Consider the following 26,142-nt stretch of genomic DNA (forward strand, 5'->3'; position numbering starts at 1 on the left):
AGAAGTTACCTTAAAAAGCCCCACTCAACCATTATGTCATCAATATCACTACTGTATGTTTTGCATATCCTGACTTCAGGGAACTACTTTCACTTTTCTTCCTCGTGTGGCTTTAGCCTGGGCAATTACTATGTCTTCTTCAAGCAAAGAAGAATTTAGAATTCAAATTTAGAATTCAGTGCTGTTGAAAAGATGTATCCTTACTTCTGCAAAGAATAAAACATTAAAAACAGCATCAGAAGTCAACGATGAGAAACTGCTACATTACCTAGGCCTTTGAAATCCTAAGAACCCACTAAGGTTTCAATAAAGCTTCTGAACACTTCAAAGTCCCATGACAATTCACGTTTCTCAGACTTAAAATCAATCAAGTATCCTAATAAACTTCAGCCTATGCCATCTCAGTGTATACAAGCRCAGCTCTCCAAAGGAAATTCTCCATGGCAAAATACTAAGGAAACTATAAAGCATGTCTGACCAATATTGAATGTACTTAGTGAGGTTTATGGGTGACTGAATTAAGGGTCAAATACTCCAAACTGGTATAAAAAGCATCTTTACTGAACAACTTATAAAAAGGAAAGARCAATAGTGACAAGAACTCATAGAATGTTTGCCAGACATCTTGTCCACAAAGTATTCAGTGAAAAATACATCAAACTGGCCACATTACRCAGGCAACCATTCAATGAAAGCCAATGTAAAAATGGCGATTATTCTTCTAACTGCTCTTTTCCGTCAATTTTCCAAAATGCATTAAGGACAAGGATTCCATCAATCACTTTTCAGTCTCATTCTCAGGTTCACTGTCTCCACTATCACTGTCTCTTCCAGGGTGTTCTGGCATTTTTCGATGTTCATCCACTTCATCCACATTCAATTCTCCTTCCTTCATCATGTCTTCCACTACTTCATTTTCTTCTGCATCTTCCTGCATGCCCTGACCTTCACTTTCTACTTCAGTCTCTTCAGTTTGAGCTGGTTCTGGCTCTTCAATCATGGCAGGTGGGGGCAGTAAATGCTGGATGATTAAAAAAGGAAGGATTTTAAGTTTTTACATTTTAGCTGGAACTGTTCACCTTATATTTAGAACTTTGCATTAGAGAACAAGTTAACAACAAAGACTTAAAATTTAGAAGCCTTAATGATTTTTAAGCTCTTCATTCCTATATAAAAAAAATCAGAACAATGTAACACAGTGGTCATCTTAGATACATCTTTCCTGAAAAACTCRGGACTTCCAATTCAAGGATAGCAAACACATTTCATTATCCCAAACAGTCAAGACAAGTAATAGGTTTATAGTAAATCCCTACTAGGAGCAATATGCATATTTCTACCCAAATCTCATGTTTTCATTTCAAACTCCTGGATGTGTTTAACTTGCTTTTTGAGGCCTGTAACAAGCTTGTCTTCAAAAACTCATATCATAATTTTCCCTTGCAAGTCCTTTAAAATACGTGAATGTTATCTGTACTTAGACAAGTTTCATGCACAGCTGTAAATGCAGAACAATGCAAGTCTCACTAACAGGTATAACAATGTCTGTGTTCACGTAATACTTCTGAAAAAGCAAATTAGCATATTCCAAATGTTCTGCTTGCAACAAAAAAAGCAGCGTGCAAAACATTATAAGCAGGAATGGTAGCCAAATGACACAACTGGAAAAAAGAATACCAGGAATGCGTTGAGTTGAAGAGTATGGATGAATGCTATACAATTCCAGGCTGTACAGAAACACTCATACTTCTTGCAGCCTGATATTATTTAATGACGTGATGGATATTTCTTTAAAATATGCGGGATCATTTTAATGAAATGCAATCTTGAAAAACTTGATGATTGTTCAGTTTTGTTTTGCTCAAAAGGCAACTTTGATTCACATGGCAAATGAGATGTTTAATTACAGTGAAGTCTTACCTTCAATTAGACAACACTAATATTACAAATGTGCATAGGCAAATCTATGAATCAATTATGATTACCAAAAGAGATACGAAAAACATTTTCTATAGACTTTGAAGTTATCAGATTGGTCTCTATAATCCCTTTGTGCACAGGAAAGTGTATTTACAAACCAGAGATCTTTTCATTACAAAATTACATTCTTAATGCACGAGACAAACTCAAGACTTCTGTGATCCAGTTAGATGCATGTTGTGCTTTATGAGTACTGTAAAGACYAGTGTAAAAGAAAATGAAAAATAGGATGTTATACTAAATAGAATAAAAGAAATTCAATGCCCACTTTGCTTTTTTTTTCAGTAGTTCACTTCTTTGCTTCTCCTGCAAGGAGAACGTGATTCATTGTCACAGTAGGAAATCAGCAGTTTCGTAACTAATTTTAGCTACCAATGGAGAAGATCAGGATGCCAAAAAGAATAACAGGTATCAGCAGAAGGTTCGGGTCCATATTTGATTAGGGTGTCAAGGAAACAGTTTTTGGTAAAATKTACATGCTGCCATCTGCTTTTCAGGATATATATACACTTCTCTCCTTTGACAGGGCTATTCATTTATACCTAAATGTGGCCAACTGCACAATCTACTATGTCTTCACCATGAAACATTTTGCATGGTTGACAGATCTCCAACTACATTAGACAAAATGGCTTCAAAGCAAGTATTGTCATGTGCTTATAGGACTGGGTTTCTAAAAAAAGTGTGAGCTTCCTTCACTACTACTAAAAATTACAGTAAGAAGAAATTCTAGTAGTGCCCTCTTTCTATATCATCTTTTCTTTATAGCACACAGATAATTACAGCATTTCTCCAAAACAGTGAGAAAGTATCCTGTCTGTCAGGACAGCCTTGCAAAGGCTTTTTCTGGGTAACAAAATGTTTCAAATTTGGCTGATGCTTGCTCTCAGAAATAAAAATAAAATCCCTGAGTCACTGGGAAGAACTGCAGTGAAAAATAAATTTTCTATGTGAAGTCTGACATTCAGTTAAAGAAGTAGTGTTGGATTCTGATCTCCACTCATTACACTGTTCCATATTAGATGAAACATGGAAGCAGAAGAAAAAAGGAAGAGGATGCGACAGAGACATCCTTGCAATGAAGAACAGAACCTAGATCTCACAGATAGTGCCTTAGACTATCTGTTCAAGGACAGACTGAGGCTCACATTCTCTTCCCACAGCCAGCTAATACTGAGTGAGCACTGTCCTTTTACATCAACTTTGTCCACTTTTGGAAATCCTTCAGAAGAGCAAAAACCAGTAAGGGAACTTCAGAGTACCATAAAAGAATAAGTTACAGTTAATATAAATATGACAGACCCCAGACATGGAGTGAAAGCTGATGCAGTTCAGGGTGGCATTAAAGACCACTCGCTTTTGGTTTAACTACCTCTAGGCTTTACAGATCCAAGTATGCTGAGTAAGAGCAGCTCTCTGTTCAGTATACTACCTAAACTACCATAATGCCTCATTCAGTTTCCTAAGACTGCAAAGGGTTTATCCTGGGTTCTGAATTCTGCTTCAAAGATTAAACACYGGCAAATCTAGGTACAAAAGTGTCTACAACTGCTTCCAACCCTATGCAATTTTGCTTGGTGCTGAATTAGTGCTGAACAATATTGCTCCAGAACAAAAAAACATTACAGCTGCAAACCAGCCTGGATAATAGGATGATTTGACAGGGTTTAAATGGTTTTAAGACATATCTGAACTTTCTATTAGAAAACATTACTGCATCATGCAGTGGTATTATAATCCCACRAACTGAAATCCCATACTTACCTGAAACATAACACAAGTTTCCTTCAAATTAATACTGGACAAGCTAGTTCTTTGGCATTAATGAACAGTRTTTTTGGCCCAGACAGAGCCATGTCTAGCATTTCCCATCAATTGCTGATAGGTCTGGGGCCTTAAATTTGGGCTCAAATCACTAGAAGATACAGCTTTTGCTACTGCAACATTTTACAAGATCTCAATGTTCTGATTCTCAGTCACAAACACTTCTTGAATTTTAAACATAACAGGAACAGACTCAAATCTCAACAGCTTCTCATGCCATTTACTATGAAGTTATTTTATTTTACATGCACTCCARAAGTTAGAAGGTTCTTACCTGTTGATGGTGGCGTGTACTCTGTATCATGTGCATATACATATTGTACACAAAGTTAGCCATYTGAGGCATGTTCTTAATAACATGTATTTGGTGAGCTGGTCTTTCTCCATTCTAAGTAAGGGGAAAAAAATTGACATTGAGCAAACAAAGCAAAACAACCATTATTCAAAGGTTATTTATYTATATTAGAAGTCATAAGCCCCAAGAAATTAAGCAATGCTTTTCAAAATAAAAAGCGAAGTGCATTCTTTGGAGAGTTAGGAAGCAAAGGTCTTACATTTTGGGTAACTGGATTAATCATGATACTGCAGCCCAAAGAAAAAATTTCAAAAGGAGAGGCTGGGTTCTGATTCTTACTCCATGAAGTACATTTTGGAATTCAGTAATTTAACATATTAAGGGCACAAACARTTTATTATGAGATTAGAATTTAGCCTACTTGCCCACCGCAGCCCAGCTCYTTGCTCACACTCACTAACCATGCTTGTTGCAGTCTTGTTGCATAGTTGATCTGAAAGCTTCAACTGAAAGGGCTCCCTCCCAAACTTGGCAAGAGYATTTAAGAGCAGGGACAGATCTGTAACTGAATTTTGGGTGCCTGCAGRCATCCCTTCTCAAAGCTTCAGAAAGCAGAGCAGATATGCTCCTTTGTTTCTTCATTCAGCATCCAGCTCTGTGTGCCTGCACATGGATTCTCAACACAAACCTTTCYCTAAAGGTCTAGTGCAGTATTAAAAATTAGGTTTTTGTACTTATGAACCTAGCTCACTCAGCAGTAAAACTCTTGGATATTGGAACCAATTAAAAGAGAAAAAAAAATAATTTGCAATCCTGAATTACTCAGTTACATGTAACCTTACCTCTTTAAATGAGAAATGGGTAGCCTTATGTAGTTTTGAGAAATAACATCATTTTGATTCACAGCAAGACCAAAAATATGTACACACTAAAAATTTATCTCTTGATCACAGCAGAAAAATATTGCATCATGTACACAGGCAGAACTCAGGAAAAAGTAAGCACAACAGTTATACTGATAATTAAGTTTTGTGGAAACATCAGTTAAAGCCAGCTGGTGTGTATGATGATAAAAGATAACTCTAAGGAGTTATTTGTAAAATCCTAGAATTGTTAAGGTTAGAAAAGACCTCTAAGATCTACAAAATCCAACCAAGTGGCACTGTTGAGTTCACCATTAAATTATACCCTCAAGTGGCACATCCACGTATTTTTTAAAATACTTCCAGGGATGATGATTCCATCATTTCCCTGGGATTCCTGGTCCAATGCCAAGAAGCAGATGCACCAGTTTAGCAAAGGAAACAGTTCCACCTCTTATAGCCCACTCTAAAAAAAGTGAGCCGAAACAAACACCCATTACAGATACCAAAATCCAGTGCAGCTGTTCCTACCTGTCTTGTTGTTGGAAAACATTCTGTGGGAACGATATGAAGGTGAAGTGGTCGAGCTGTGAGTTGGCTGAAAGCTGGAGTTAGTTCAAAACAGTTCTGAAATAGTGACACCCTTGCAAAGATATAAAGTCCAAGTCTGGCTCTTGACATGGCAACAACTAATCGTCGGACATCCCTTTRGAAAACAAAATCAACSAATCATGTTTTTTTTCAGTGATGACACTTTTGCAATTAATTTCATTACAGGAAATACAAAATAATCTCCCAAAACACTATCTTGTCTTTATATTTTCCCCCTACATATTGTTTCAATAACTATCAAATCCTAGTACCATTATATAGAACCAGAAATACATTGGTTCACTGTACCAGTAACACCATGACAAACCACCCTCTACTATTTTCCTACACCTCAGAAATAAAGAGTAAACATCCTAGTAGTATTTCTGCACCTGAATGAGTAAAGACAAATTTGATAACTCATCTATCTACCTAACATGAGACAAGTCTTCCTCCATCACATCCCAAATCAAAAGTGCAAACATTTATAATCACACATAATAATCGAACTTATGCAATGATCAAACACTTCTGATACAAAATAAATAAAAATCTCATGTACAGGGAAGGATCTATGAGAAAATTTAAGCCTGCATTTGCTCAACAAATATTACAGTTGTATCATTCTACTAGGGTGAAACCAAGTTCAGCCTATCTGCAATAATACAAACTAATTAAAGGGTAAGAGCYATCACAAAAGGATAAAGTGGCCGTGAAGAGAGTACCAGACAGTTATAAAAGGAAGTACGTACATCATATACATAGCATTGAACTTCATGCTACATACTCAAATAACAGAACACTTTTCTATAATGTATTATAAACATTTCTATATCTGATACAGAGTACAAGCACTTCTACAGCACTACAAGACATTCTTACCTAAGGTGGCCTACAGCTTTGGTACGCACTAAGGAAAGGAGAATATAATCGTTTTGTTGACCTTGAAATCTGTCCACAGTTGTTACCTAGAGAAGTAAAAAATAACAAAAAAACCCCACAGGTTAATCTTTGTCATTTCAATTGAAATGGCATGACATCAAAATTTTAACATCAACTTTGGKCTGGGATTGGTGTACACACAAAGAGAAAAGAAAATTAATTAACAGGTCTAGTTGGTGTCTAACAAAAAGCCTGGGTTTTTTTTCTGGAAAATGATGGGAGGAGCTTTTGTTTGACTGGATACTGTTTCTTTTACTTTTTTTTTTTTTAAGTTCAGACAGTTAGCTGTAGGATGCTAATACCAAAAGATTATGGAAAGCCATTAGCTTTGTAATTCGGTTTTAACCAGCAGAATTAGCATCAGAAATACACAACTATATTCTTTATTTGTTTCTTCAGATTTCTGATCATGCATTCTATCAAATAATTTCCACTCTGGGTGGATCTTTCCAAAGATGAGATTTTGAGGATTGATGTTTTTATTGAGGACAAAATAAATGACAAAAAAAGAATTATTCTGTCCCACATAGCCTATAGCCTTTTCACCTTCACCAAATTCATTCTGTTAAATTATCATGCAAACACAAGGGCACTAATTTATGCAATTCCACAGAATGCAGATTCATAAATATGTAGTTAAATAGGGAATACTTCCACAGATTGCTCTTTAAGTATAGCTTAAATTAGCCTGATTTAAAAAAATATGGCAATTTAAAAACACAGAAACCAGAACTACTCCAATGACTGATATATTTCCAAAGTCACCTTGTTTGGCCGTCCAATCAGTGGATTATTTCCACATCGCTGATTAATGACATCACGGATCAGGTGCTTCTGTCCATTATATGTTGTCAGGATACTTATCCTGTCTGCAGGATAACCAAGCAGGCACATATACATGAAGACTGCCACAACATACTCTGCTTCGCCAAGATTCTAAGGTTTAAAATGAGACAAAAAGACAGGAAAAGACAAAAAGTGTTACTCAACTTTTAAGGTTAGAAAGAATAACACCTGTGATATTGTCATGTATTTAGAACAATATTTTAGTGCTGAGAAAAATGTTAGATCTGATGATTCTTTGCTCACTTCACAAAAGACATTTTGAAAGAATAGAAAAACCAGAAATAGGTTTATTATCTTCATTCTGACTCCTTTTCAGTTAACTACTGAAAATATCTACATCAATATTATTGTCAGGCATTGATTGAAACTTTGCAATATTTACTCAAGAGTACCAAATAGTCACCCCAAAAAGCTGCAATGACTCACTCTACAGTAAACTGAAAGAAAGAATTAGAATAAATAAAGTCCTTTCAAGTATTAATTAGGAGACAGACATCTGGATTATAAGTGCAGTTATTTCCACTGCAGGCCATACTATTCAATTACAAATTATCAGCTGTTATTTTGTATATTGTAACTTTCTCTGTCTGTCATTACTTTGTAAGTCTGTCCCAAAGTACCACTCTCATGGCTACATGAAGCTTTGTTCTGTTTACAGACTGAAGTTATTCATAGCCTGTTTAAACCCATTTTCTGTCAACAAAAATTATCTTTCAGGTTAAAAAGTTGTTCTCAAATGCTGACATTTACTCCTGCTCTATTTATACAAGGAATTTTATCCCCACTTGGCGTATGCTTGAATAGGCTGGACATACCAGCCTCATTTATTTTTTCGTACTAAGTGGGCTCTGCATTACTTGGAAAATGCAGTTGCCAGGCAAATCAAACACCTGTGGGTGGAAAGCTATTCTACAAATTTTAATCCCCTCTAACTCTAGAAAGAAAAGCCCAAATTCACAAAGATAAATGGCAGCAAGTAATGGTAGGAAATATTAGAAGAGTTTGCACATTAAAGTASTGGTATAATGGAAGTGTGCCCTTAATCCTCTTTAGCCAAAGAGTGGTCTAAAGCACTGCTCACACTCTCAATTATCAGACCCTCCTTTCAGCTGTTTGTACTCCACTGGACAACTTCTTACTACCTGTGTGTGACAGTTTCGAAAACAAAATCGAAAGAAACTTTAAACAATTCTGTCCTCAGTAACAGGCATGGCATAAAGTGGATTATGACTCACTATTGCTTTCTTCTCTAACAGCACACTAATTTGTATTGAAAAAGTATTGAGAGGATGACAAGCAAAACCTATGAATATATTTCATACCTTTTTAAAAACATAGATTAGCATAAGTCTCAGTGATCTTCAGAGGGAAAAATGAACATGGATATTATCATCATAAAGTATATAGTTTGCTTTCCATAATATTAAGAAAATATAAGCTGTTAATTCCATGTTTTAATTAAACTCCTTAACTTGCATATTGATCCAGCTTTAATTTTTCCAAAGCCCAAGTCTGGTATTTTAGGCACCACAGTTTGTTTCTCCACTGCTTTTAAAACAAGAAAAATAAAAAGACTGAAATCATTGCGAGTGTAAAATGTTTTCCTAATATAAGAGAAATAGATAGAGGCTGTTGTGGATGGCTAATTTTCAAAATTTAGTTGACAGTTTGAAAATTTAGTTGAGAAACTCCAAGGTTTTTCAGCAATTTACTTCAACCTCAATGTCTCTGTATATTTTAGGTATATTAGTAGCAGTACTGTTTTGTTTTTTTTTTTAATGGGCCTTTTAGAATTCCTAAAAATAGATCAAATCAACACAGTGTCTCTTCAAGTTGAAGTGTGTGCTACTCAGCAAACCTCCATTCTTCATATTCCGGGGAAGTTCCAGTGTTTATTTCACTACCATGGCAGTACAGCTGGATTACAATGGAATTTAATTTGTCTTAGGTCAAAACGACATTTTGTAATGAATTAAACCAAGTCTCATCCCTCCCATAACAATGAGAAAATAGATATCAAAGTCATTCACTAAGCAAAAACCCCAACATAATATGTTTTCATTTTCAAAATTCAAAGCCCATTAAAATGAGGAAAAAATCATACAGATGACTCAATTAATTGAGAACATGACTGAAATGTCAGTTTACTGTATTTTGACAGTCTGTCTTCACTGCAGATCTAATAAGCCAAATTGACATTAATAAATTACGCACATAGTATTTCCCTTACCTGATAGAAATAAGGATTGGGTTCAGACTCTCCTACACCATTGAAGTCTTCAACATTTATAAGCTGGAAGTCATACAAAAAGCCAGCATTGGCTGTCCTGAACTCTGGCAGAAGCTGCACGTGAGGCAGGTTACCCARGTTCTTGTAACGCCAGTTGTAGAGGTTACACAAACTGTTCAAAACCACACAGACACAAACCCCAAAGAGTGAGTTAGTTACAGCAGGTTCTTGAACTCAAATTCAAAATGGTTCAGATACATACAAGATTAGACCCTCTGTAGGTCCTCAGTGAAAAGAATAATTTTGCTAGGCAGCCTGTACTGATATAAATGAACATACTTGAACRATCTATCCAGCAATATTATTTTTAGGTTGTGATTTTGTTTTGTTCTCTCTCACAGAAAACTTCAGACACATCAGCGTGGCACACTCAACTTTGTCTGTTCCACTTGATCAAGGTACAAATTTTGCAAGAATTCTAGCGGAAATGTTCATGGGTAACAAAACTTAAGGAATATTAATATTTCTTCACAAAACAGAAGGAATAAGGAAAAAAGTATTTTCTGTATTGACTGTAGTAAAGCGTCCTACAGCAAAAAGAAATTGATTTCCTTATTTGTTTTGTGTAGTGCCAATTATTAACACAAGACATGAACAGAAACCAACAAAAACTACCAAATTCTGAATGATCTCTGGTATTTATAGGGATAGTATTACAAAAAAATGCCTCATTCATAAATGTACAGCAGTAATCTAGACCAGATTAAATAGCAGATAGTTAATGATCACCTGTGATCAAAAACGACAAAGCATAGGAAGGTATAGACAAAAAATCCTTGGTCAAGAAATTACTTGCAAAATGAAGGACTTCTGCTCTCTTATCACTAAGAAGCTCACTATGATTTTGCAAAATAAACTTTATTTACCATCATATTCTGATAAAATTTTCATTTTAAAAATCATACTGAACTGTCATCCCTAAGACTGGAAAATTATATTCTAGGTTCCCAACATTTCCTACATGAAAAAAATGACGTTATCCTTCTTACTGTTCATTACATTTTATATCTAAAATAAAAATTTAAAACTAAACCTAGACTGGAAAGATTTTATATGGAGCAATTTTATCTTATTTGGTTTTATTTTTCCTCTTAACATGACACCACAAATAAGGCATTTAAATTACCACAGTGAAATAACAAATACACAGATAAAAAAAAAGCTGTTTTACTACAGAGATGCAATATATCCTTTAATATAAAACATGCTTTATGTTCTTGTGCAGACAACTTGAATGTATTCGATCTCTGGATGCATCTTTGCTGAAATGCTACAAAAAAGCACCTTTTTGCAGACTTTAAGGGAATTATTATATATTCAACACTAAATAAACCAAACCTCTAACTTTAAATATATTTAACTTTGAATATATTATATGCCAGTTTAGAAAAGAAAGCTTYGCATAGTCTCAGTTGTAGGAAAGCCCTAAATACTTAGAAGGAGTAAATTCCTTGAAATGTAATTTTCATTACAGCACTCATGCAGCAGCAGAGTACTACTATATAAAAATAACAATGAAGAAATTCATCTGACTGCATTTCAGCAAAGCAAAATCTGCCTTCCTAGTCTAAGCTGAAACAAATGGAACAAAACAACTAAATTCCACTTTTGCAAACTCCTGTCCTGACAAGAAAAGTTTCCAAAACTGCATGTGCCCTTGTCCCATTTTTATGCTGCTACTTTCTTACAAGCTAGACAAGTGATTTTCTGTCTTACCTTGCTCTTGCTCTTCCTTGTGCATCCAAATCAACAGTTGGCACTCCAACACGAACAAACCGTGTGAAAAGAGACTGTTCCATGTTGGAGTATTTTTGAAAAGCCATGTTCTTAATGACTGGTGGCAACTGATGATGGTCACCAATCATAATCCATCGCTTCAAACGACTGAATCCATCCTGGGGGTTCTACAATCGAACAATTTCACTATTGCAACTGTTACAATATAATCAAGGCCCTCAATTGAAACACAGTAACAGTTAAATGGTCTGTCTTGCCTAAGCCYTTCAACATTAGTTTTTAAGCTATATTGAAGTGCAGCTTTTTTTTAAAGACTATTGGCTTCCGTCAAATCAGAGTGTAGAGTTGTAAAGAAAGTCTCTTTTCTTATAAAATAATACTTTTACCTACTAAAATTAGTAGAGAAATATTGGAATAAATATTGTATTATATTGCTTCAAAAGGCAAAAGTAAAACATTGTCACAGAATAAAAGGAAGAAGCACAATTATAGATGCTACAGTACTAAAAAAAGTGATTGCTGCATAGTAATGTCTGTGTAATAACGTCCTTTGAATTTTAATTTTTTGGATTCTGAGGTAGTAAATATGAAGCATCTGAAACAGTTTTTAGTGTTCAGATGTCTGAGGCACAAACTGAATCCTGTGCCTCTGTAGTTCATGTGCTTCACCTGTTCACTTCTGTAATTCTCAAATAGCCTCTTCCATGACCAGGATGAGCCCCTAACTAATTCCCATCTTGGCTCATGGACTGAATGCTCTTCAGAATTAGCATCCTGGAGACTTCCAGCTGTCAGATCCTCATTACACACTCCTGTGATAATTCCCCTTGCCAATGAACACTAAGACAGAATGTAAAGTTCCTTTTCCTGCCACTTAAAAAGGAAGAGCTCTGAAGCTGTCTCTGGTCAGACAGCAAGGAAAGAAAACTGAACTCTGAATGAGAAAACCAAGCATTCTATACAGTCATTTTGTAGTTATCAGCCATTTTAATCTTGGACACTGAGCTCCCCCAAAAATGCAGTTTTTAAAAATTTCTTACTGCACTTCAAGTGAAGAAATCAAGTACAGCTTCTCTGGAAGCCTAGATCCTTAGTTTTCTTAAAATAAAGACCCACTTGATTTTCAAAGATTATTTGGATGGCTTATGAAATAAAGTCATGGAATAGCCCCCAGAACATCCCTCTATGAAATGGTCTACTTTAGTTACACAAACTCCTCAGGTTCTGCATTTCTCATATAAACCTTCTTCTTCACCTGCTACATGCATCTGGTTATTCAATGCTSATTCAAAAGTTTTTTTTTCAAATTGTAAGGTGTTCACATCACCAAATAAAATAATTTAATAATCAATCAAGTGAAAGTTTGTATTGCCCACTAAAGTAGCAAATATCAGTTCTGGGTTGCTTTCTGCACACAATATTTTTCATTTTGATACACAGTATTATTCAAGAATAGAGTCTTAATAATTGGGTTTTTTAAAATATCTTTTGTTTCAAGTCTAACCTGCAACAGGAGCGGTATAAAGGTTTCTATCTCCAGAATCTGAGCAGACTCTTCCATTAAGATGTTGTCATACTGAGGAAAAAAAACGTAAAGAGATGTCCATAAACACAGTAATACAAATTAACGCATTTATCCAGCCTACCAAAAGAAAGCATCTACTACTCATTCAGTTTTTGCTGGTGGGACAGTTACAGCAGGATTTCACCTTATAGGCAAAATATCAATTACCAAATAGGAAGAGGCAGATATCTGTGCACCAGTGAGGGCTTAAACCTCGAATGAATCCATCACTGATCTACATTACATGGTTCCTATAAGGCATAATCACAAGAGAAAAGCTTTGTGCAGTGAAACAAATTTGGTATCTTCGCATGGATGCTGAAGAGGAGCCATTTTGTGATCCAATACAGTGTATGATCAGTGAAAAATAATACTGAAAGAATCACTGGTGGCTGGTTTTTATCAGAAAAAAAGACTTCACTAAATTAATAGTCACAGTTATCACTGCAGAGTGAACAAAGCATTGCATCATATCTCTTTTTCCTCAAACTGTAAACTTCTTAGGTATGAAAAATTCTAAAGGCCGTGTTTTTCTATTTAGTTCTGCCTYTATTTTATTAATCCTATCACTGCTGTTTAACATGTAATATGGCTAAACCAACTTTTTTTTTAAAATGGACTATTAAGCATTTTTTGTATATACCATAACATAAAAGTGATTTAAACTTACAGAAGTTATATTCTTCCTCAGTAAAATTTAAAAAATGGAACATACTGGTACAATAATCTAGCTGCCTAGATTTGGGGCAGAAAAAAAGGTTCATATGGGGTGAAGGACAGGGGAGAACCAACACCAAAATCAAGTGGTACAGTAACACTAGTATAAACATTACTTTGAAACCTAATTCAACCAGGTCACGTCTTTTCAGAGCAGCATGAGTACAAGTCATGGCTATGATTTTTGCTTCTTTCACCAACAGATATTTGGATCTATCCAGGCCACTGCGGAGAAGTTCAAATGCTCTGAATTCCTATGGAGGATGAAAGAAAAATCTTGAAAGTCAGAATATAAAAAAATGCGGCTTATAAAATCCACTTAAACTATCTGACCACCTTCTTAATAGAATTAAACAAGAAAGTTATGAAAGTATCTGCTGTTAACAATCCTATCTGARTAACTTATTGTGGTTTCCAGGTTTAGCATATTTTGCAAAACAATCTTTTAAAAAGCTATTAAAGAATTCTTCCAACTAATATGAATATATAAATTTGCAGACAATTATTCAGTTAATTTTGAGGAACCCTCTCAGAATCCCACATAAATTTGGTTTACTATATCTTCTTGTTTCCTACTTTATTGCATCATAATATCACATCAAATTCCATATTAGAAAGACCATTACATTTAATAATCACATCACCATTACCCTAACTTTTAAAGGCCTCTCAAGCAATTCTGGCAAAACCAGAAGATAATCTGTAAAATTACTTCTAGGTTATCTGATTAAAGGCAATTCACTGTAAATACAATGACCCTGTGAGGATCAGAGGAGCACTGATAGGTGTATCAAAGCTCAGTGTAACATCATCAGTGAAAATGGAACATGCAGAACAGCTGCTTCCCAAGATCCAACTAAAATAGACTAGAGCCATGTCCCTATTGTGAAACATCCCTACATTACTCAAAGGTGGAAATTCTAACCTTGCAAGCTAATGAAGCTGCCTAGACATACATATTTCTTCTAGGATGTAGGAAAAATGAGAMTTTTGGAACTATATAAAGTTTTTCTACAGGACTAGCCAGATCCTGTAGCTTGCCTTTGTTACATGTCTTACCTCAAGCTGAGTGAATATTTTCTTAATATGTCTAAAACATCCTTCAGCAATTTCCATATCTTCTTCATATGATTTGCCTTTGAAAACTGGTTGAGGAGCATTTGCAAAATACTGATGAAAAGGAAAGAAACTGGAGACATCTGCAACATCCGGCAATTTTCCACCTTTAACTTTTACTTTGCTGATATACTCCTCCCAGCGAGACATTACCTGTGACAAAGCAGAGTGGTTTTATAAGATTTTTGGCAACGTGTAGGCTTGCATACACAGCATTAAGAAAAACTGCCACAAAAGTAACTCGTATCTTAGTTAGCATTTGACCTTGTGTCAGGATGACATTTTTGAAGTTGTGGTGGGTTGAGCTTGGCTGGTTGCCAGACTCCCACCAAGTTTCTCCTACTCTCCCTCTTCAACAGGATAGTGAGAGAAAGTAAGATGGAAAAGCTTATGGGTTGAGATAAAGACAGGGAAATCACTTAACAAGTAGCATCACAAGTAAATTAGACTTGGGGAAAATTAATTTCATTTATTGTTAATTAAAAATAGAGTAAGATGGTGAGCAACAAAGACAAAACCAAAACCATCTTTCTTCTCCACTCCCTCTTTCTTCCCAGGCTTAATTTCGTGGTCAATTTTTTTACATCTTCCTCACCCTGAGTAGTGCAGAAATAATGGTGATGTCATTCAAGTTCACACCACATCTCCACTATCCCTTCTTCCTCAAACTTCCTCAGGCTGCCGCTTTCCTCAGGATATATCCACCTGCTCAGCATGGGGTACTCAACAGGCTGCAGTGGAGGTATCTGCTCTGACACAGCCTCTCCATGGGCTGCAGCTGGAAAACCTGCTTTACCATGGTTTTCTCCGTAAGTCATGGGAGAACTATGCTCTGGTGCCTGGAGCACCTCCTGTCCCTTCATTTCCTTCTGACCTGGGTGTATGGGGTTGTTCCTCACACTCCTCTCTCTGCCCTCAGTTGCTGCAGAGTGGTTTTTGACCTCTTCTCAAAGAGGTTTTCACAGAGGCAGCACCAGTGTTGCTGGTGGACTAAGCTTTGGTCACCAGTGGGTCTGTTGGAGCTGGCTGTCCAGCACAGGGCAGTCCCTGGCCTCTTCTCATAGGTCATTCCCACAGCCACCTGCTACCACAACCTTGCCACATAAACCCAACACAGAAGTAAACTTTTTTATTTCTACTTACACTATCTTGATTTAAATACCAAGAGGGATTCATTCAGGAGGACTCTGAACCACAAGATGAGCTCTAGCAGTGCTCCTACCACTCTTCAACACCTAATGTCCATTTAATGTTAAGGTCCACACCAAAGCTAGCCCAGAGTAACTTCTGTAAAAACATATACAGCAGCGTGCATTCAACCCTAAGTACCACTCTAAGTCTCCTTATGCAACACTGACTGCAAATGTAGACCACATCAGTGAAAAAATACACAGAGACGAAATGAGAGATATGCAACATACAAAGGGAATCACTATTTTATACACTGTACATTTGATTTCACATTGACATCTAATGCTGCAAAAGCCTCCTGTCAGGACCACCAAGTAGCACTAACGCTTGTCAAAAATACAGAGCAGCCCACGGATTTTCCTATCTGAAGGAGAAGCTTCAGGTTAGAATCTTTGCCAGGATTCATGAAGGGCAGCAATGACTTGGCAAGTCAGCACAGGATTTAAAACAATAGCAACACAAGCAAGTCATGTTGCAATTTGAACTTTAGCTGTTATTGTACAGTGAATCACCAAGGAAAATGCTTTTTGTTTTTACACTCAACTCTGAAAAATTCACTGCAATTTTTACGAAGTGTTTTGTAACATATTCAGGTCATACAGTCTCTGCAAAAGTATTTCAGTCCTTACTTGGTATAAGAAAAAGTGGCCAGCTGTTTCACAAGTGTAAGAAACATCTCCTGGGACTCCAAGACTCTCCTGTAATCGCCCGACTTCTCGTAGAAGTTCAAGTCTTCGAGCCAGCACATAATTAACTCTTCCATACCTACAAAATGGATTAAATAGAATTTTTATTTAACTCAAAACAGTATTTGAATATCACAATGAGAGAACTCAAAGATGCCAGCACCGCGCAAAAAAAAAAACCCCAGAACTACAACCCTATTCCAAAACCTGAGAATTTGATACATGCTGACTATTTCTATCAGTTGAGCCCTAACAATTCACAAAGCCAAGCTTATGAGAAATAAAGTTCTCACAGTAGTGCAGTCTACCTTCAAATATATTCCTCAACCTTTACCCCTCCCTCCCAAACTGCCAGAACCCACACTGCTTGCAGAAATACCCCACAGGTCTGGAGTCACCTTGAGAAGGTATGAAAATCGACAACATAGAGTGTGTTAAAGAAAACTCCTTCTAATGAATGAACTTTACAGACCAAGGAATATACTAAGCTATGGATATTGCAAAATAATTATCTGCTATGGCATCATTTCACTAAGTTTTTTGCTATCAAATTTCTGGAATAATTTGACTATATCAAAGCATTCAATTTAAAAGAAAAAAAACACAAGGCACTTATTTTGCTAAATACTGAACTATGTATATGTGGGTAGCTTCTAGTGACTATATATAATTTTTACTACAGCTTTTGAAGTCAAAGTATTGCTATGATAATCCAGTACTGGACGGCTCAGATATTTCCAGTGCACGACCATTATACCCCGCTTACATTTATGAATGTGTGTAATCCTACTGACGTCAATCGGACTAACACATGACAAACACACAAATATTTAGAAGAACAGGTTCTTAAGTCTTTGTACTGATATAGAGTTGATAGCTTTCCTTATGAATGTATACTTCAAAATGTGCTATTAATTAAATAAGGAACTGTGAGGTTAAGCAGTATTAGATGAATTCAAAGCAGAAAGTTTAGTCACATGTTTATTGATGCAAAAATCACCATGACAGTAGAAGTGATATCATACTTGTACAAAACAACTGTAACTCCAAATATTTTCCTTATTATACTAATTTCTCTCACAGATTAATTCTACAAAAGCTATAAGGGCCCAAAAAAGTGAATTTACTATTATTCGAGCAGTTGAGTTTGTGAATAAGCAACTCCCTGATCCTGCCTTTAGATGCTCAAGGAACCAGTTTCTGTACAGAGTAAGAACCAAAATTACCACACCTTGTATTGAAAACTAGTGCACTCTGCACTGCTGGCTTCAGTATGAGAAAGGTAAAACTTGTCAAACACAGTTCATTTGTATGGGAAGTAGAGTGAATTCAACAGAGACATCTTGCTGCCATGTTTATGTAAGTGAGTTTATCATTAACATCTCCTTTCTCACCTGCTGAAATCTTTTTCTGTCTCTAATTCCTCTTCTCCATGACCCAGACGCAGAAGGTGACGCTCATCAATGTCTAGAGCCATGATTTTTTCGAACAGCTGGTTTAAAGCCTAAAGATTGACAAGAACAGGAGAAAAGGTAGTTTTTAGAAGTTCAGAGGCTCTTGCAGGGAAAACCTGAGGAAATGTTTTCCAATGGTATGTTCAGTTAAAGTAACTCATAACAGAGACAGGACAGGCTAATCAGGGAGATCAGGAAACAGCTGACCTGGTTTTCCAAAGAAATCATTCCAAATCAGATGCAGATTTCATAGAATCATAGAATATGCTGAGTTGGATGGAACCACAAGGATCATAGAAGTCCAACTCCTAGCCCTGCACAGGACACCCCAAGGGTCACACCATGTGCCTGAGAGCATTGTCCAAACACTTCTTGAACTCTGCCAGGCTGATCTGTGACCACTTCCCTGGGGACCCTGTTCCAGTGCCCAGCCACCCTCTGAGTGAAGAACATTTTTCTAATATCAAACCTAAACCTCCCCTGACTCAGCTTCATGGCATTCCTTCGGSTCCTATCACTGATCACCACAGAGAATAGATCAGTTTCTGCCCCTCTTCCTCCCCTCACAAAGAAGTTGTAACTGCACTGAGGTCTCTCCTAAGTCTACTCCAGGCTGAACAAACCAACTGACCTCAGCTGCTCCTCATACAGCTGCCTCTCAAGGCTCTTTACCATCTTTGTTACCCTCCTTTGGACACTCTTAACAGCTTAATGTCCTTTTCACATTGTGGCACCCAAAACTGCACACAGGACTCAATGTGAGGCTGCACCGGTACAGAGTAGAGTGGGAAAATTAAGACTCTTTAAGACTTTAAACATTTTATTTCATACATGCTTAAGAGTTAGCAGTTAGACTCCATCTCTCATAAATGGGAAGCAAACATTCAGCTGAAGAGGCCTTCCCTTAGAAGCATGAAGCACAGAGCAACCAGTGTCTGAGAAAGCTGATTAGCAAAAATCTGGCACGCATGCAATGAATGTGCAACTGTAAGAACAAAGCAGAAACTTTTTCAAAATACTTTCTAATTTTTACTTCCAATCAGTTAAACACATTGATATTCTATGGTAAATAGTTCACAACCACATACCTGAAATTCAAAAATTTAATTTCACATGATGAAACTGGCAAAACTGCACACAAGCTGACTCAAGTTTCCATTGTTAAAAGACAAATGCAGTTCCCAAATTACTGATCTCAATACCTACTGTTCTTCTAGATTGTAATTACAGAAAAATTTCACACAGTTGACACTTTACCTGATTAGAGTGGGTAACTATAAGAGTTCGCTGTTCTGGGAAATTATGATAAAGATTGGATATTATCTGGACTGCTACATCAGTTTTTCCAGTACCAGGTGGACCCACTACCTAAAATCAAATTTAAAACCAAACAAAAATCAATATACAATTTATCAGAATATTGCACAACAAAAAAAAAATAGTCAGCTGTGGAAGAAAAAATCCAGAACAATCTCACAAGACACAGACATTATACATAGTTTTCTGGCTTTGGTGAGCTTCCAGACCAAATACAAAGTTATCATGAATGACTCCTTCAGACTATTTTGGCAGATTACTGACTAAAAGGAATATAGTAATCCAGCACATGAAATACTAATAGATTTCACAACCCTTGAAAACAGATCTCCTCAGAGACAAAAGCTAGCTACGACTCAGAACAGGCTAAACATGGGGGAAACAGTGAAAAGATAATCAAGACACACAACTGAAAAAGAGTAAGGTGGACAGACATAAGGAACAGRAAAAAAAGAGTTCATTCCTTTTATTTACTCAGAAATCTACAACTGATCAGACATACAATAACAGCTGATGTTTTCATATGCTCAATTCCACAAACACTCCAAAATTGACACCTCAGACATTTTAAAGGTATCCAAGTATTATAAAGCATCTCAAAATAATTCGTTCAGGATTAAGAAGCACAGAATAGCAGTTTTCATAAGGATCTACACATAAATTGCAAATTGCTATGAAATCATTCTTGCTTTGCTTAAAGACTCTCCAATCACTGCAAAAGTAAATTCAGTAGCTGTGGAAAGCCTTCAGCCACTGAAACAGATACAGAGATATGTGACGCCATATGATTTTGTGAAGATGGGAGGATGTTGAACCTTCGAATGTTTTTTAACTTTCTGTATCTTTAAACTATTAATACAAATTATGTCAGCAAGGCTACAGAAGGGGGCATTACTAGTATTTCACTGAACGTACCTAAAGCCAGAATTAAATAAATAAGAGTATAGAATCCATTAAAACATTCTTACTATACTTAAAAATATTCTTACCATAGTTAGTCCAGGCTGCATTCCTGCACGGATGGCTTCAATCTGAGTATGGGTAAATTGAATAGTATTGCTGTAACAAAGCAAAACAAGATCAGATAATTGATAGATTTTGACAACAGTTTTGATAAAAGCAATTGTTTTAACAAGTTTTATTCCAATTAACAGACTATATCTTTCCCAGACTACACACTTGCAAACTTTTGTATAAATTAAATCAGCATTACTTACAACTACCTTTTTTATAGACACAAAAGTTTTGTAATTTCTAAGCAAGACAGTAAATCATGTTGTCCATGTGACAACAAACTCATCCCATCTAAAAGACTGTTTGTCTCTGGATATTATTTGCAGAAAATGCTGTAAAACTATTTATGTATTACTTTCTTAATATTCAAATTCCTGAGACAGAAAACACTAAAAGACAGTATTTCTCACTGTTCCTCAAGGCACTTTTTGAACAGGCAGGGAATAATACAATATTTTGATTTAAATATAAACCAAAGCAGTCTCATTTCTTAAAATTAACTGCTATGCATGTGTTACCATTTTAAAATAAATCCCCATCCAYTTTTTACCGTTTTGGTTGATTATATGGATATGGTCCCCTATTTGGAATAACATGAGGCTCCACAATCAGTGTTTTAGCTTCTTCAGGGTTTTCTTCATTTCCATCCTCTTTCCTTTTCGTTCCTTTACCTGCCTTCGTTGGGAAAGTTATCCTGTAACACGTAAATTAAGGTTACAGTTCACAAGAGATTGATTTAGAAAGTGACAGAGAAAGATTTTTTCCCACCATTAAGACAAACTTTCACACAATAGGGAAACAAGTGCTGCAAATGGCAGTTTTAATAAAGAGGATAAAGAAATTGATAAACAAATTGATGAAAGTGATTAAACAAAAGTATGTCAAAAGCACTCTTTTCATAGCTGGAAAAGCCAGGAACAATGCTGAGAGCCAGCTGGAAAAACACTGAAGACAAGAAGTTTGTAAGTGAAAATGGAAAGGACAGGAGAAAAGTTATCACAGAACATAAACTATGTCAGTGTTCTAAATTATTCCAACAGATGGAGCCTTTTATCCTCCTATTTCAACTTTTTTACAGCCTTCTGTATATATTGGCAAGCTTCTCTAATTCAGAAACAGATCACAGGTGAAGGAATTCCAATGCCTATCCAAATACCTCGAGACAAAAGTGCAGATACCTGTAACAGTAATAACATCTTACAGGACAAATGTAGCTGTAGGGAGAGCAACAGCTCTTTATGAAGAGCAGTATCTCTCTTTAATATATGAACTGAAAATGAACAATAGGTCATCAAGGAAAATTCTGTGTGAGATCTATTCCTCATATCTTCAGACTATTTTTATATCATTATATAGTGTTAGTGCCTTCTCCACACAAATGCTCCGTGTAGTGTTTCCAAAAAAAGCTTGGGAGATTACCTCCCTGCTTTTCAAGATTCAATTTTGCGATGACAAAACCTGACTGGTGCAGGGGAAAGCCATCTTTTTCCTCCACAGATTTATTCCTTCAAAAGGAAAAGATGTTTTTTCTTCAGCTGAAAAAACTGTTCTCCAGTACTATGCACTGTGACACTCAGTTGTCAAAGCTCAAGGAAGTGCACCAGGAGGAACAGAATATTTAGACTGCCAAGTCTAAAAATGTTGAACAACAGAACCACTGAAGTGGTGAAAAATGAGTAAATCTCATTTAGCTGCCACACAGGTAGGCATCCTATTTCAGAAATCATTTCTAAAAATAAGCAATGTGGGATTTCAGACTTAATCCTTTGTGTTGATTGAATGGTGTTTCCAAAAGCTCAAACTTTAACTGATGTTGAAATCGCTGTTCTTGTTTTACAGAGACACGTAAGGAAACGATATAATTAAAATTTTCTAGGCTGATCTTGAGGAGGTTAGAAACCATAATACTGTGGGTCTTGATTCTATCTCATAGTTTTGTTTTTCCATATATTCCATACRTTTATGTTCAATCAATGCTCTGATGCTTTTTTTATACAGAACAGAACAGAAACTGGTACTGGGTCTAACTGTAGTAGTTAACTCTGTCATGTAACCATCTAAACCTTAACATATTTCCATCTTTTCTTAAAAGAAAGAGTATCTCCCTTCAACCCCTAAACATAACTCCACCTGAAAACATATTTCAGCAAGAATACCAGAACAGAAGTACTTAAAATATTGAGATCACCTGAAGGGGGGTACATGTAGAGCTGGATTGTCAACAGTGACTTTAACATTGTACCCAGGAAAGCTTGCTTTTAAGTGATCAATGGACAGGAAAGTGTCATTAAAATCCAGAGTTGCAATCTGATTTGGCATTTTTGAATAGTGTGCACTACTTGGGTCTCCATATCCTAGAATGATGTCATGCAGCCAGTCAGGAACCACACAATCTGTGTTCATCAAATTCCTAATAGTCTCCAGAAGAGCCTGTAAATGAAAAAAAAAAACAGAAAAAAAATAGGATTGAAAAGACTTTTTTCCAAGTAAAAATCATACTGAAGTCCAATCAAATCTGTTCTAAGATGACAGAATGTAAGTCTTTAATTGACAGTTTGATTAGATTGAGGTACTATACACACAGTGTACATATGCAACAAAACACCAGTAGCAAAGCACAGAATTCTTAAACTAAGAGCTAGTAAAGATGACTATAATCATCAGTAAAGTTTGTATTCCAGCACACTGACAACAGGGGAAGAATGCATAGAAGACCCTCATGCAGCTTAAGGTTTCCTCTTACATGCCTGTAAGAGGAAATAGGAAATAAGAGGAAACTTTCACCCTGGCAGTCAATTTAGGCTTCCCTTCAAACATTTGCTTTTCACACACAAATTAATTTATCTATTAACCTGTGGTTATGTCAGTTTTTGTCTTTTCCCCTCCTGAAAACACCAATGCTCCAGATCCTGGACTTCCAAGAGGGTATTCTTTTTGACTAGGAGGTAGCTGAGCTTTAGCCTTCGTGTTCAAGGGCTACTTTAGGGACAAGTCTTCAACAACCCCCTCACTCGGATACCACGTATCTGCTCTTCAGCAGCAGCAGCAGGTACACACGACACCAGATCTCCACAGATTTCCAGACCTTCCAACTTACCATGCCACCATGCATGGATAGAAATGGCTGGCAAACAGTGCATCAGCAGCCCACATGAGAATCCAGAACCTCCAAATGCCAGTATTGTAAAAGAATAGTCAGTCAAACCAAATAAAGAATCTTATTCTGATAGTCTACAACCACATATACATATGACATCTCCAAAGGGTGGGCTTCTCTGCCTTTTTCTTGCTTATGTTGTATCACTCACGGAATCACATAATGTGATTATCCCTGCTTAGTCAACCTCTGTTAAGTTCCTGATTCTTCCCCACCTCAGCATGGRTGCAACCACATCTGGAGTGCTGTGCCCAGTGCTGGGCTCCTCAGGACAAGAGATACAGACATGAGTCCAGCAAAGAGCCACTAAGGTGATTAAGGGATTGGAGAATCTATTGTATGAGAGGCTGAGAAAGCTGAGATTGTTTAGGCTCAAGAAGACAAAACTCAAGGGGCAGTGGATGATTTTATCAGTTTGTATTGAAAAAAAAGGTAACGGGGAGTGGAATGAGAGTCTGTTCAGCAATTCCCTGATTGTCCAAGGGGCAATGGACACAAATTGAGATACAGGAAATTCCACCTAAATACACCAAAGTTTTTACTGTAGCAGTAATAGAACACTGGAACAGGTTGTCTAGACTGGTTATGCAGTCTCCACCACTGGACATATCCAATTCCAACTGTACAAAGTCAGAAGATCTTGAGCAACTTGTTCTAGCTGACTGCTTTAAACAGGGCTTGGACTAAATCATCTCCAAAGGTCCCTCTAAGCTCAATCATTCTCTGAATTTGTTCCTTCCAATCACAATCATGCTGTGGATTCTGTGATAGCCCTGTACAGTTACCATGTTGAAGGCAATGTAGCACTTCTAAATTGCACTTACCATGTTGAAGGCAATGCAGCACTTCTGAAGGTCCTGCAATTACTTCAAAGATATAAGGATGGACAAGTCCCATATTAACTAAGTATATTTATATTTTTGTTGCAAATATAGAACAAGCACTTCTGGTTTAACATATATTAAGCACAGCATAATATGCTTGTGCTAAGAAAAGCACAAAAAAATCAAATAATGCCGCTTTCTCAGGTAGTATTTCTAAATCTAGTGAACAGTTTCTAAGGGAAGCATAAGAAATACATCTCTAACAGCTTGTGTGCTGCTTCTGCATTACAAAAACTTTGCTTCAGCTTTTCAAAAAGTCATTTCTATGCATGTAAAAATACTAAGAGTCATACTTGTAAGAACTAAATCTGCTGACCAATTGTAGAGACAGTGGTGTCACCTCCATCAAACACATTGCATTTGCACTTTCTCTGCTGTCTCATCTGCCTAATTTACAAGGACTGCACAAGAGTTTTCTTGTCTTCCTTCCTACAAGCTCAGCTTTATACCTCAAGCTGCCTTTTGTCTGCTCCATACACTGTCTACACTAATCACAGCATCATCTTGTTTTCTTTTATCCAGCTGAAGTTAGAAAGGTTTGCAAATGATATGGAATGCATGCACCTAAACTGGTAGCAATGTGATAAATGTGGAAATACCCTAGTTTATCTTGAAAAATGAATGTAAAAGCCAGCATAGAATGGTTTGCATTGGGACTGCCTGTAAATTAGCTACAGAACACAGTACAAATTTGAAAGCCACACTCACATTCAACTGCGATGCTGAGCACACTTAAGTATTCACTGYGGGACTCTCCCTCTTGCTACACAGAAGTGCATATATATTTGAATGAAAAAACATGTCTGCATTCTTGTACACCAGGAGGCCTGGGCAGAGGGCATTTGTATCTATAATGTGAAAGGAACCTGCCACATACACCCAATAAACAATCAGTCCTGGTGGTTCTTTTTAATGTATTTATAAAGGATTCTCTACGAAATCCTTTCAATATACCAATTCCCAGGTGGATGACACCACAATGGTCTATGCAGGCTGCAAGCTACTGCTTCACACCAGAGTTATCTTTCCAGATTTGGAAAGAAAAACATCCAAGTCTTCCTGCCTGCTTCTTTATCCAYTTACACAGAACTTGCTACAGAATCCTTCAAAATGAAAACCACTTCAATTATGCAATGCATGATTTTAAGGCACCAAAAGAAAGGTAGCTTTTCATTCATGTAGCATTTTTGTAGTGGAAAACTCAAGGAATATTAAAGATTCAGAGATCTAAAGAGCAAACTGAGTAAGAAATACTTTTTAGGTGTACAAAATTATACACCCTCACAGTGAAAAAGGCCAACAGCACCTTGTATTACATTAGGAATTTACCCAGCAGGTCTAGGGAAGTGGCTCTTTCCTTCCTGCTCAGCACTGTTGAGGCTAAATCACAGAATGGTTTTGGTTGAAAGGAACCTTTAAAGCTCATCTAGTCCACCTCCCCTGCAACAAGCAGGGCCATTTTCAACCAGACCTGGTTTCTAAGAGCCCTGTTCAACCTGACCTTGAAAATTTCCAGGGATGGGGCATCTACCACCTCTCTCGGCAACCTGTTCCAGCATTTCACCACCCTCATCATAAAATATTTCTTTTTTGTATCTAGTCTGCATCTATCATCTTTCAGTTTATAAACATTACACCTGTACTCTCCCTATTAGAAAGTTTGTCCTCATCTTT

General features: G+C 36.6%; 1 protein-coding gene across 1 annotated transcript in view; it reads right to left on the reverse strand.

The window, feature by feature from the left end:
- Window positions 1-540: 540 nt before the first annotated feature.
- AQR (aquarius intron-binding spliceosomal factor) overlaps window positions 541-26,142 on the reverse strand; it is a 48,412-nt gene continuing 22,810 nt past the window's right edge. Inside the window, exons 20-35 of the mRNA XM_057377239.1 lie at window positions 22,616-22,857; window positions 20,978-21,121; window positions 20,403-20,472; window positions 19,354-19,464; window positions 18,037-18,146; window positions 16,586-16,721; window positions 14,709-14,918; window positions 13,766-13,903; window positions 12,873-12,944; window positions 11,348-11,535; window positions 9,572-9,743; window positions 7,261-7,431; window positions 6,436-6,521; window positions 5,494-5,668; window positions 4,079-4,192; window positions 541-1,021 (exon numbers count right to left, since the gene is read on the reverse strand). Coding sequence (XP_057233222.1) covers window positions 779-1,021; window positions 4,079-4,192; window positions 5,494-5,668; window positions 6,436-6,521; window positions 7,261-7,431; window positions 9,572-9,743; window positions 11,348-11,535; window positions 12,873-12,944; window positions 13,766-13,903; window positions 14,709-14,918; window positions 16,586-16,721; window positions 18,037-18,146; window positions 19,354-19,464; window positions 20,403-20,472; window positions 20,978-21,121; window positions 22,616-22,857 — 2,382 coding nt within the window. The 3' untranslated portion in view covers window positions 541-778. The remainder of the gene's footprint in view (window positions 1,022-4,078; window positions 4,193-5,493; window positions 5,669-6,435; window positions 6,522-7,260; window positions 7,432-9,571; window positions 9,744-11,347; window positions 11,536-12,872; window positions 12,945-13,765; window positions 13,904-14,708; window positions 14,919-16,585; window positions 16,722-18,036; window positions 18,147-19,353; window positions 19,465-20,402; window positions 20,473-20,977; window positions 21,122-22,615; window positions 22,858-26,142) is intronic.

This window comes from Malurus melanocephalus, unplaced genomic scaffold (assembly GCF_030028575.1).
Source record: "Malurus melanocephalus ecotype Western Australia unplaced genomic scaffold, MMel_1.1 scaffold_308, whole genome shotgun sequence".
In the NCBI taxonomy this organism is placed as follows: domain Eukaryota; kingdom Metazoa; phylum Chordata; class Aves; order Passeriformes; family Maluridae; genus Malurus; species Malurus melanocephalus.